General features: G+C 47.4%; 1 protein-coding gene across 1 annotated transcript in view; it reads left to right on the forward strand.

Annotated features, from left to right (window-relative positions):
• Window positions 1-12055, forward strand: part of DLL3 (delta like canonical Notch ligand 3) — a 186314-nt gene that overhangs the window by 33252 nt on the left and 141007 nt on the right. Inside the window, exons 4-5 of the mRNA XM_083627437.1 lie at window positions 3414-3671; window positions 9321-9682. Coding sequence (XP_083483563.1) covers window positions 3414-3671; window positions 9321-9682 — 620 coding nt within the window. The remainder of the gene's footprint in view (window positions 1-3413; window positions 3672-9320; window positions 9683-12055) is intronic.

Genomic DNA, 12055 nt, shown 5'->3' on the forward strand with positions numbered 1-12055 from the left:
GAAGATGCTGTCTAGGTTTGTCATTGCTTTTCTCCCAAGAAGCAGGTGTCTTTTAATTTCGTGGCTGCTGTCACCATCTGCAGTGATCATGGAGCCCAAGAAAGTAAAATCTCTCACTGCCTCCATTTCTTCTCCTTCTATTTGCCAGGAGGTGATGGGACCAGTGGCCATGATCTTCGTTTTTTTGATGTTGAGCTTCAGACCATATTTTGCGCTCTCCTCTTTCACCCTCATCAAAAGGTTCTTTAATTCCTCCTCACTTTCTGCCATCAATGTTGTGTCATCTGCATATCTGAGGTTGTTGATATTTCTTCCGGCAATCTTAATTCCAGCTAGGGATTCATCCAGTCCAGCCTTCCGCATGATGAATTCTGCATATAAGTTAAATAAGCAGGGAGACATTATACAGCCTTGTCGTACTCCTTTCCCAATTTTGAACCAATCAGTTGTTCCATATCCAGTTCTAACTGTAGCTTCTTATCCCTCATAGAGATTTCTCAGGAAACAGATGAGGTGATCAGGCACTCCCATTTCTTTGAGAACTTGCCATAGTTTGCTGTGGTCGACACAGTCAAAGGCTTTTGCATAGTCAATGAAGCAGAAGTAGATGTCTTTCTGGAACTCTCTAGCTTTCTCCATAATCCAGCGCATGTTTGCAATTTGGTCTCTGGTTCCTCTGCCCCTTCTAAATCCAGCTTGCACTTCTGGGAGTTCTCGGTCCACATACTGCTTGAGCCTTCCTTGTAGAATTTTAAGCATAACCTTACTAGCGTGTGAAATGAGTGCAATTGTGCAGTAGTTGGAGCATTCTTTGGCACTGCCCTTCTTTGGGATTGGGATGTAGACTGATCTTCTCCAATGCTCTGGCCACTGGATGACCTTACGGTCTTCAAACAAAAACATCTTGGAGGTCCCAGGCCACAAAGAGGTTAGGCTGGCCTCAACCAGAGCCAGGGCTTTTTTGGCCGTGGCCCCGATCTGGTGGAACGCTCTGTCACAAGAGACCAGGGCCCTGTGGGACTTGACATCTTTCCGCAGGGCCTGCAAGATGGAGCTGTTCCACCAGGCCTTTGGCCAAGGCACAGTCTGACCTCCTCTCTCCTTCTGTAAACCTCATAGAACTCTAGCCCAATGGTTGCCATTAATTTGATTCTGAATTGATTTTCGTATGTATTTTATTTAATTGACTGTGTGATTTTATGTACACTATGCTATTTTTACTTGTTGCTAGCCGCCCTGAGCCCGGTTTTGGCTGGGGAGGGCGGGATATAAATAAAATTATTATTATTATTATTATTATTATTATTATTATTATTATGGCAGTTACTGTCTCTCAGACTAACCTACTTCACAGGGTTCTTGTGAGGATAAAATAAGGAGCAGGAAAAACATGTACACAAACGTGGAGTAGTAGTAAAGATTCCCAAGGTTCTTATATATTTATTGTGTGACTACATTTGTAATTCTTTGTACGGTTCTGGTCACCTCATCTCAAAAAGGATATTATAGAATTGGAAAAGGTTCCAAAAAGGGCAACCAAAATGTTAAAGGGGATGGAGCAACTCCGCTATGAGGAAATGCAGCATTTGGAACTTTTTAGTTCAAAGGTGAGTAAGAGGTGACCTTAAAAGGTAAAGGTAAAGGGACCCCCTGACCATTAGGTCCAGTCGTGGCCGACTCTGGGGTTGCAGCGCTCATCTCACTTTATTGGCCCAGGGAGCCGGCGTACAGCTTCCGGGTCATGTGGCCAGCAGGACTAAGCCACTTCTGGCGAACCAGAGCAGTGCACGGAAACGCCGTTTACCTTCCCGCCGGAGCGGTACCTATTTATCTACTTGCACTTTTTAGTGTGCTTTCGAACTGCTAGGTGGGCAGGAGCAGGGACTGAGCAACGGGAGCTCACCCCGTCGCGCGGATTCGAACCGCGACCTTCTGATCAGCAAGTTCTATGCTCTGTGATTTAACCCACAGCGCCACCCGTATCCTTACATAAGTTTATAAAACTCATGCGTGGCATGGAAAAAGTGAATAGAGAAAAGTGTTTCTCCCTCTCACAGAATTCAGGGGCATCCAGTGAAGCTGAATATTAGATGATAAAGTATTTTTTTAGAATCATAGAATCATAGAGTTGGAAGAGACCACAAGGGCCATCGAGTCCAACCCCCTGCCAAGCAGGAAACACCATCAGAGCACTCCTGACATATGGTTGTCAAGCCTCTGCTTAAAGACCTCCAAAGAAGGAGACTCCACCACACTCCTTGGCAGCAAATTCCACTGCAAATTTACACAGTGCAGAGTTAGACTATGGAGCAGGAGGCAGTGATGGTCACCTACTTGGGTGGCTTTAAAAAGAGGATTGGGTCGTTTCATGGAGGATACTGCTGTCAGTGGCTGCTAGCCATGATGGTTGTGCTCTGCCCATACTTTTCCCCTTAAGTGTGCATGCGAACAGTACAGATGTGAAGTGTGCTCTCCTGACTAGCCTCTACAGAAGTATGAATTTGCTCATTTTGATATGCACAGAGCTTTTTCCAACACAATTTCTTGAAGCCCCTTCCTTCCAAGAGCCTGTGATTCTTGGATTCAAAGGTTTGAACCTCACTTCTTGTTGGCTATTTGCAGTTGAGTAGCGCTGCAGAGAGCTTGCTGGGGAGACTATGCATGACAAGGAACTCAAAAATAACTTTAACCAGGTTTTAATAACAAAACAAAAACTCCTTTTACACTAAAGATAACAACAACAAGAGAGAGCTAGGTGCTGCTCCTTATATAAAGGTAAAGGTAAAGGTACCCCTGCCCGTACGGGCCAGTCGTGTCCGACTCTAGGGTTGCGTGCTCATCTCGCTCTATAGGCCGTGAGCCGGCGCAGTCCGAAGACACTTCCGGGTCACGTGGCCAGCGTGACGAAGCTGCTCTGGCGAGCCGGCACCAGCGCAGCACACGGAAACGCCATTTACCTTCCCGCTAGAAAGTGGTACCTATTTATCTACTTGCACTTAAGGGTGCTTTCGAACTGCTAGGTGGGCAGGAGCTGGGACCGAACGACGGGAGCTCACCCCGCCGCGGGGATTCGAACCGCCGACCATACGATTGGCAAGTCCTAGGCACTGAGGTTTTACCCACAGCGCCACCCGCGTCCCTGCTCCTTATATACTATGCCCAAATGCTGACACAGCTTAATTAACACAACCTAGCAGCACCTGCTATGTTTCACAGCTGCAAGACTGGGTCTCGTTATTTGCCCTGGCCCTTAAAGACATACACAACTTGTGAAACAATAATGAACCTTCACATTTTACAGTGACCATTCAACACTTCTGGCTGGAGGCGTATCTCTTGCTCTCCCTGCCCACCATTCCTCCCATTGTTTGATGACCTATCCATCTGCCAACTTCTTTTCTCTCTTTCTCCAGAGGATGCCCAGAGGTTGATCAGTCGCTTGGCTACGCGCCGCCGCTTGGCTGTGGGTGAGGATTGGTCGCAAGATGTGCAGCTGGGCGACCAAAGTGAGCTGCGCTACTCCTACCACGTCACCTGCGATGAGCACTACTATGGGGAAAGCTGCTCGGACTACTGCCGGCCGCGGGACGACACCTTTGGGCACTACACCTGTAATGAGCTGGGCAGCCGAATCTGCCTGGCAGGGTGGCGGGGCGAATACTGCTCTGAGCGTAAGTAACCTCTAAGGAGAGGAGGGTGTAGCAACCACAGCTTGTAGTAGTAGGGGGAAGGAGTAGAGTTGAGACGCTGGCATTTCACTTGCATGAATTTAACATGACTCCAGTTTAACATAATACAATTATAGAACTGTTGAGTTGGAAGGTACGCCAGTGGTCATCTAGTCCAACCCCCTGCAGTGCAGGAACCACAACTAAAGAATCAGTGTCAGGTGGCCAATACTAAATTCTGAATGCATCTATAGTGGGAGAGTATATGGTGTTTTCCAGTGACCTACATACAGATCCCTATGGCAACAAAAGTCCGCAACCCTATGCAGGCATGGCCAAACTTGGCCCTCCAGCTGTTTGGGGACTACAACTCCCATCATCCCTAGCTAACAGGACCAGTGGTGAGAGGTGATGGGAATTGTAGTCCCAAAAGAGCTGGAGGGCCAAGTTTGGCCATGCCTGCATAGGGTTGCAGACTTTTGTTGTGGAATCTGTTCTGCTAAGAATTATTAGGAAAGGGGTTTAAAATAGCCAGTATCATAATAGCCTTTACATATTAGTAAAGGGTGGCTACACATGGGATAATGTGTGTCCGTGTGGTTGCTTCACGCTAGAGGATATTATTACTTTTATGAGATATTTATTACCTGCACTTCACCCTATGGTTCCAGGGAGGATTACAACATTAAACCACATTAAAAACAATAAAAAAGAAATGAAGTAAGATGGGTCATGAAGTATATAATGCACCGTATTTTTTGCTCTATAAGACGCACCGGACCATAAGACGCACCTAGTTTTTGGAGGAGGAAAACAAGAAAAAAAATATTCTGAATCCCAGAAGCCAGAACAGCAAGAGGGATCGCTGCGCAGCGAAAGCAGCGATCCCTCTTGCTGTTCTGGCTTCTGGGATAGCTGTGCAGCCTGCATTCGCTCCATAAGACGCACACACATTTCCCCTTACTTTTTAGGAGGGAAAAGTGAGTCTTATAGAGCAAAAAATACGGTATATACTGTAGAAACAGAAAAAGGGAGAAAAACAGAACAAGCAACTGGAACTTTTTTCTGTTGAGGAAAAGCTATATTGAGCTTTTATATTTTAGAAGAAAGGTGACTAAGGGCATGTGATGGGCTTGTAAAATTATTTATGGTGCAGAGAAAGGAAGAGAGGTTTTCTTCCCTCTCTCATAACATTAGAGTTCAGAGTCTCTCCACTAATTTGGTTGGCAGTAAATCCTGGACAGACCAACTATTTATTTACACAATGGCGTTCTCTGCCAGATGATTTGTGATGGTTCACTAGGTTAGATGGTTTTCTATTATAAGAAATTCAGATAGGGTTGGGTTTATTCATGGCTATTCCCTGTGATGCCTAAATGGAACTTCCAGGTATGGAGGCAGTCTACCTCAGAATGTCAGTTGATTTTGGTGGGGTAAAAGGTTGAAATATTGCACCTTCGTTCTCTCTTTGTGGGTTTCCTAGAGACACTTTCCCAGCCACAGTTGGAAACAGGATTCTAGACTAAATGAGCTTTGCCAGCAAGGTAGTTCTTAAATTCTTAATCATGGATCACTTTTCTTCCAAGTCAGTCCATAGCGGTAGGAGTTTTTTGGTGGTTTAACACCTCTTTATCAAACTGCTGCCTTAACATATGGTATATGTTATGGTATGGGATATATCCAGACAAGCTCTACTCAGAGTAGACCTATTAATGTTAGCAGACTTAAGTTAGTTTTGTCCATTAACTTTAACAGGTTTACTCTGGATGCAACCAGAGTCCCTTTCACCTTGGCAAGGAGGTATTTTGGTGCCCTCCTCTCCAGAAAAAGATCACTTTACTGCAGTAGCCCCATGAAAAAATTATACATTTTATGTGACCTAAGTACTTGAAGTATTCGAAGTGAGGATGAAGCAAGGAGAAAGGACAAAAAAAAAATGTTCACACGTCTTTGAGCTGTGGTGCAAGAGGACAGTAAGTTTCTCTCCCGCTTGATCTTGCCTTGACAGCGGTGGTGCAGCGCTGCACACAAATACATCACACACTCCATAGTTTCCAGCAGTCGACCTTCATGCAACCTTGCCATTTCTCCTACTGCTCAGCTCCAAGCTCTTGTCCAAACTCATGACCATACACAGATAACTGGAGACAGATTACTGTGATGATTTTTGCACACAAACACACACACACACCCCGGGCCTGCGCCCCTGGCGAGGGCTGGTTTTGCTAACCCCCAATGGCTATGGATGTGGGTGGCGCTGTGAGTTAAACCACAGAGCCTAGGGCTTGCCGATCAGAAGGTCGGCGGTTCGACTCCCCGCAATGACGGGGTGAGCTCCCGTTGCTCGGTCCCTGGTCCTGCCAACCTAGCAGTTCGAAAGCACATCAAAGTGCAAGTAGATAAATAGGTACCGCTCTGGCGGGAAGGTAAACGGCATTTCCGTGCGCTGCTCTGGTTTGCCAGAAGTGGCTTAGTCATGCTGGCCATATGACCCAGAAAAACTGTCTGCAGACAAACACTGGCTCCCTCGGCCAGTAAAGCGAGATGAGCGCCGCAACCCCAGGGGTCCCTTTACCTTTAACACCTCTGAATACAACCCATTATTTCTGTTAATCAAGAGTTTTCACCATAATTTCAGTGCTGAAACATTGACTCTGCACTGTTTGAATGAGCTCCCTCCTTTTGTGTGTGTGTGTCCGGGGGGGGGGGGGCGGCGGGTTGTAACTGCCTTCTTAGTGTAATTCTCACTGTCATCAAATATACCTGGGTATACAGTGTTCAAAACACTGCAGAGCAATTGACCCCCTTAGCTATAGACTAGAGATGGGGAACCTATGACCATCTGTAAGTTTCTAGGTTACAATCCCATCAGCCCTGGCCACTGACCAGGCTGGCTGCTGGAGTCAGAAAACACCTGGAAGACCACAGGTTCCTTATTTCCCCCATTGTTGAAAACAGTGGCGTAAGAAGCAGGTAAGGGAGAAACGATTTTATGTGTATTTGCAGCCTTTTGAGAGTCTCCTATGACCCCAAATCTATAGGAGAATTTAGATAGCTACCAGGCCTTGACAAATAGACCCTGACAACCAAAAGAATAACATTGCTGGTGATGAAGGATAGATTGGTGTTTTAATGTCAATGCAGTTGAAAGGATCAAGGGATTGTAGGGAAGGACTAAAAGAGTTGTTAGTTTACAGAAAAAAATAGTAATTTTAAAGTAAATTTTTAAAAATAAAAGTTATAAACCATGGATTGAAGTACCTAAAATATTTTTTCACTCCCATTAATTGAAATGGATGGGCAGTCTGGTTAGGTTTAGTGCAAAATTTATGTTTAGAATTCACTCCCAGAAGCTGTGGTGGTGTGACCTCTCCTAGCTTAGATAGTATTAAGAAAGTTTGAGTAAACCCATCAAAGAGGAGAGGTCTTTATAAACAGATATTATCCATGAAAGTCAACTGAAACCAGTGTGTTAATCATTCTCTTCTCTGGTTGAGCTTTCAGAAACACTTGGCTGGCTGTTGCTTGAGGGAGATTGGTCTCTCTGACTTAGGCAACTGGGTTCCCAAACTGTCGCTCTATTGAAAGCAAGGGATATTCTTAAAATAGGCAAAACCACCGCTAGCAAGCGACAGCCTTTCTTTCATGCCGTGAGGGAGAGAGAAGTCATTCCTTTTGACCAGGAAAACATTGTTGCTTGGCCAGGTCCCAAACTCTCCCAGGAAGTGGAATAAAGACACATGAAACAGTATTTTAGGTTAATGGGCGAAAAAGGCCACAACTTTATTGGTTACAGAATGTGAGTGGTATTGGCTTAAAGGTAAAGGTAAAGGGACCCTTGACCATTAGGTCCAGTCGTGGCCAACTCTGGGGTTGCGGCGCTCATCTCGCTTTACTGGCCGAGGGAGCCAGCATTTGTCCGCAGACAGTTTTTCCGGGTCATGTGGCCAGCAGGACTAAGCTACTTCTGGCGAAACCAGAGCAGCGCACAAAAACGCCGTTTACCTTCCCGCCGGAGTGGTACCTATTTATCTACTTGCACTTTGAGGTGCTTTTGAACTGCTAGGTTGGCAGGAGCAGGGACCGAGCAACGGGAGCTCACCCTGTCGCGGGGATTCGGACCGCTGACCTTCTGATCGACAAGTCCTAGGCTCTGTGGTTTAACCCACAGCGCCACCCTTGGTATTGGCTTAGGCATTGGAAAGCACACAACTATATCTGTCTCCTGCCTGTCTGCAGGAGTCTTGGAAGGGTTAACCACCAGTAGGCGGAGCCCTGCTGATGCACATCAACTAACTAGGGACTCCCCCAGGGTCACCGCTAGGGGTCGTGCCATGGCCCTACGCCACCTCGGTCTGGGGCTTCGGACGGAGACCACGCCCCCTGGATTCCTTAAAAGTTTAACGGAATACCCTTGAATTAGGAGGGGCAGGTGATGACCACTACCTCCCCTCACCTTCAACCTAAGAAAAACATGGGCGAGTTCTTGGCTGCGGGCAGTTTAAATAGCCCGTGCCACGCCCCTGGACTGTCCGAATTGGATGGCTCAAGGATGATGTGGCCGAGGACCATTCACCAGCCCACAATGTCATCTCCGGGAGGATGATGTTTCCGGGAAGGGGAAATGGCTCTCCCTCACCTGATTGCACAGTGTGGAGTGTGATACTTTCTGAAGATGCTCAGAGGCGCTGCCCCTTTCACAGCAGAAAGTGTGATCAATACTGCTGCCCGTCTTTTCCTGAGGTTTCTGGGATAAGAGATGGTGATCCTGTGTTGCTCACAGTGGCGTAGCGTGGGGGGTGCAGGGGGGGCCGGCCGCACCGGGCGCAACATCTGGGGGTTGGGGTTAGGGTGCGCAAATCCATGGGTTAGGGGGCGCAAATTACTTGCCTTGCCCCGGGTGCTGACAACCCACGCCACGCCACTGGTTGCTCATACAGATTTGTGAGTTATTTAGATGTTAAAAGGATTAGACTGGGGGGGGGGGGACACACAAAATGTGCACGTGTGAACCCTTTCTAATCCTCAAAAGTTGAAGCAGGATAATGGGCAGAAAGGGCAAACTTGGCCTAGCTCCGCAGCCCTTGCCGGGTTCGCCAATCTCCATGGAAACGGCTGTGGGCCTGAGGAATCCTTCCTTTTACAGTCCCTTAAATCACAACGGTTTAATTGCCTCACAAAGCTTCCCCTTGGAGCCTTGGCATATGGAGGGGCTGGTTAACTTCCCAAGGGGAAAGTGGGGGGGGGGGAGAGGGACTGGATAATTAACCAGGGTCATGTGAACCACACATTCCCCATTCCTTTGTTATAGTGTGCCTTAGCTGGATGTGGGGGGGGGCAAGTTTTAAAAGTGGGTCGGGGGGGGACACACACTCCCCCCCTCTTTCCCCAGACACTCTGGTTTTGTTACTGAGGAACAATGGAGAGCAGCCAGAGATTAAAAGGGGGCGCGTGTTCCAAGCCAGCCATGCCCTGTCCTATGGTGGCTCGCCTTTTGGGTGGCATGTGGGCCTTTTGTTTGGTGCAGCGGCAGGCGCCAGATGTTGGCGTGACGCGTGAAATCTATACAGCAACAGCACTGGCTCTCTTCCCCCCCCCTCTCTCCTCCTCTCTCTGCTTCCCCTCCCTTCTTTTCTGTTTAACTCTTTTCAGCAATTTGTCTGCCTGGCTGCAGCAACAGCCACGGGTACTGCGAGAAACCTGGAGAGTGCAAGTGTCGTATTGGCTGGCAAGGGCACTTCTGCGACGAGTGCGTCCGCTACCCAGGCTGCCTCCATGGCACCTGCGTGCAGCCCTGGCAGTGCACCTGCCAAGAAGGTTGGGGCGGGCTCTTCTGCAACCAAGACCTCAACTACTGCACCAACCACCGCCCGTGCAAGAATGGCGCCACCTGCACCAACACAGGGCCAGGGAGCTACACCTGCAGCTGCAGGGCTGGTTTTGCGGGGACGAAATGCGAGATCGAGACCAACGAATGCGACAGCAACCCTTGCAAGAATGGAGGCAGCTGCAATGTCAGTATAGCACCTTAACTCTCAAACTCCACCTTCCTTTCTCCTAAACCCATTCTCACAACTTCTGTAAGTTTTGCACATTTTGCACATCCACCGCGTAACAACAGATGCGTAGGTATCTCTCGTAAGATTACAGGTGCATCTGTTTGGATAATGTAATTTCTGTGTTCTGGGATGTTTCCAAATTCACATTTAGTAATCCTGGAAAGCAGTGTTGGGCTACACTGAAGAGAGATAATGTAGGTTACTAATAGTAAAAGTTATAGGAGCTCTGTGAGCAAGTTGAAGTCTTGCACCAACTATGAACTCACTTAGGGAAGCTGCTGTTTTCTCACTCTCTGCATATTAGACATGGTCTACCATACAAGGAGGTTGTAAAGCACATTGAGACCATGTCTGATGTATTTTTACACACGGGAATTGTGGTTTAGAATTACTAGAAGTTACCATCAGGAAGGTGTGGCAGTCTCCATGGAAGTCCCAGGTTGTATGTTGTCACTGCCAGGTATAATGCTGAACCATGCTTAGGAACAGATGCGAATTCTATCTCATATTACATATTACATATTACATATGACTTCCTTTGAGGGTTGGGGGAAGGCATTTCTGTACTAAAGTGTGCATCTGAGAGAACTCTGCTGGAGACAGATGTGCCCTGCTCCCTAATGGTTACAGCAAAGCCCAGAGTTTCCCTTGATTAGTGTGAATGGTACCCTGTGCTGAACTCAGATACCAATTCAGTTGTGTAAAACCTGGCTTACCCGTAAGACTACTTATGAATAGAATCATTGAATCTTAGAGTTGGAAGGGACCCAAGGGTCATCTAGTCCAACCCGCTGCAATGCTGGAATCTCAGCTAAAGCATCCATGACAGATGGCCACCCAACCTTTAAAAACCTCCAAGGAAGGAGAGTCCACCACCTCTTGTGGGAGTCTGTTCCACTGCTGAACAGTTCTTACTATCAGAAAGTTTTCCCGAATTTTTAGTCTGAATCTCCTGTCTTGCAAATCTGAAGCCATGGGTTCGAGTCCTACCCTACAGAGCAGGAGAAAACGAGCATGCTCCCTCCTCCATGTGACAGCGCCTTAGATACTTGAAGTGGCTATCATATCTCCTCCCAGTCTCCTCTTTTCCAGGCTAAACCTACCCAACTCCTTCAACTGTTCCTCATAAGGCTTGGCTTCCAGACCCTTGATCGTCTTTGTCGCCCTTCTCGGCACACATTCCAGCTTGTCAACATCCTTCTTAAATTGTGGTACTCAGAAGTGGACATAGTACTCCAGGTGTGGTCTGACCAAGGCAGAATAGAGTGGTACTATTACTTCCCTTGATCGGGATACTATACTTCTGCTGATGCAGCCTAGAATAACATTCATGTTTTTTGCTGCTGCATCACACTGTTGTCTCCTCTTAAGCGTGTGGTCCACCAAGACCCCTAGATCCTTTCCACAAGTACTGCTAGTATTCCAGGTGTCCCCCATCCTATATTTGTGCATCTTGTTCTTCCTGCCTAAGTGCAGAACCTTACATTTGTCCCTATTGCAATTCCTTGTAGGATGTCTACACTGTGAAGGTAAATTTGTGTAACTGCCATGACTTCTCTACTCTGAACTTGGGGGGCTTGTAGAGAATAGGTAGAGGGCCTATTCTTTTTCTCGTATATCTAAAGGGAACAGTCTTTGCAGATTCTACTCAAGAATGTTATTCATAAATGCCAACTTTGTAAGAAGAGGGTGCTGTAGGGAAATCCTCAAGGATTAGTCATTTCGCAATTACCCTTTTTGAAAACTTGCCTGTCAACTTCAGAGTTAGCACACACATTGTGCACCTATGATGATGGTGGCGTGAAATGGTGACAGAGTGGATTAACGATGTGTACGTGGGTGGCGCTGTGGGTTAAACCACTGAGCCTTGGGCTTGCCGATCAGAAGGTCGGTGGTTCAAATCCCCGCAACGGGGTGAGCTCCCGTTGCTCGGTCCCTGCTCCTGCCAACCTAGCAGTTTGAAAGCACGTCAAAGTGCAAGTAAATAAATAGGTACCGCTCTGGCGGGAAGGTAAACGCCGTTTCCGTGTGCTGCTCTGGTTCGCCAGAAGCGGCTTAGTCATGCTGGCCACATGACCCGGAAGCTGTACGCCGGCTCCCTCGGCCAGTAAAGCAAGATGAGCGCCGCAACCCCAGAGTCAGTCACGACTGGACCTAATGGTCAAGGGTCCCTTTACCTTTACCTTATACGTACATACCAGAAGTCATAAGGGCAAACCCAGAGATGAATGACAACTTTCAAAGGTGAAATTCAGTAGCCCAAATGGGAGAGCAAATATGTTTTGTACAGACAGTCTGGCCATAAGCCAATCACGCCATGTAGCAGAT

The sequence above is a fragment of the Podarcis filfolensis genome (assembly GCF_964270895.1).
Source record: "Podarcis filfolensis genome assembly, chromosome: 8".
NCBI classification, from domain to species: Eukaryota; Metazoa; Chordata; class Lepidosauria; order Squamata; family Lacertidae; genus Podarcis; species Podarcis filfolensis.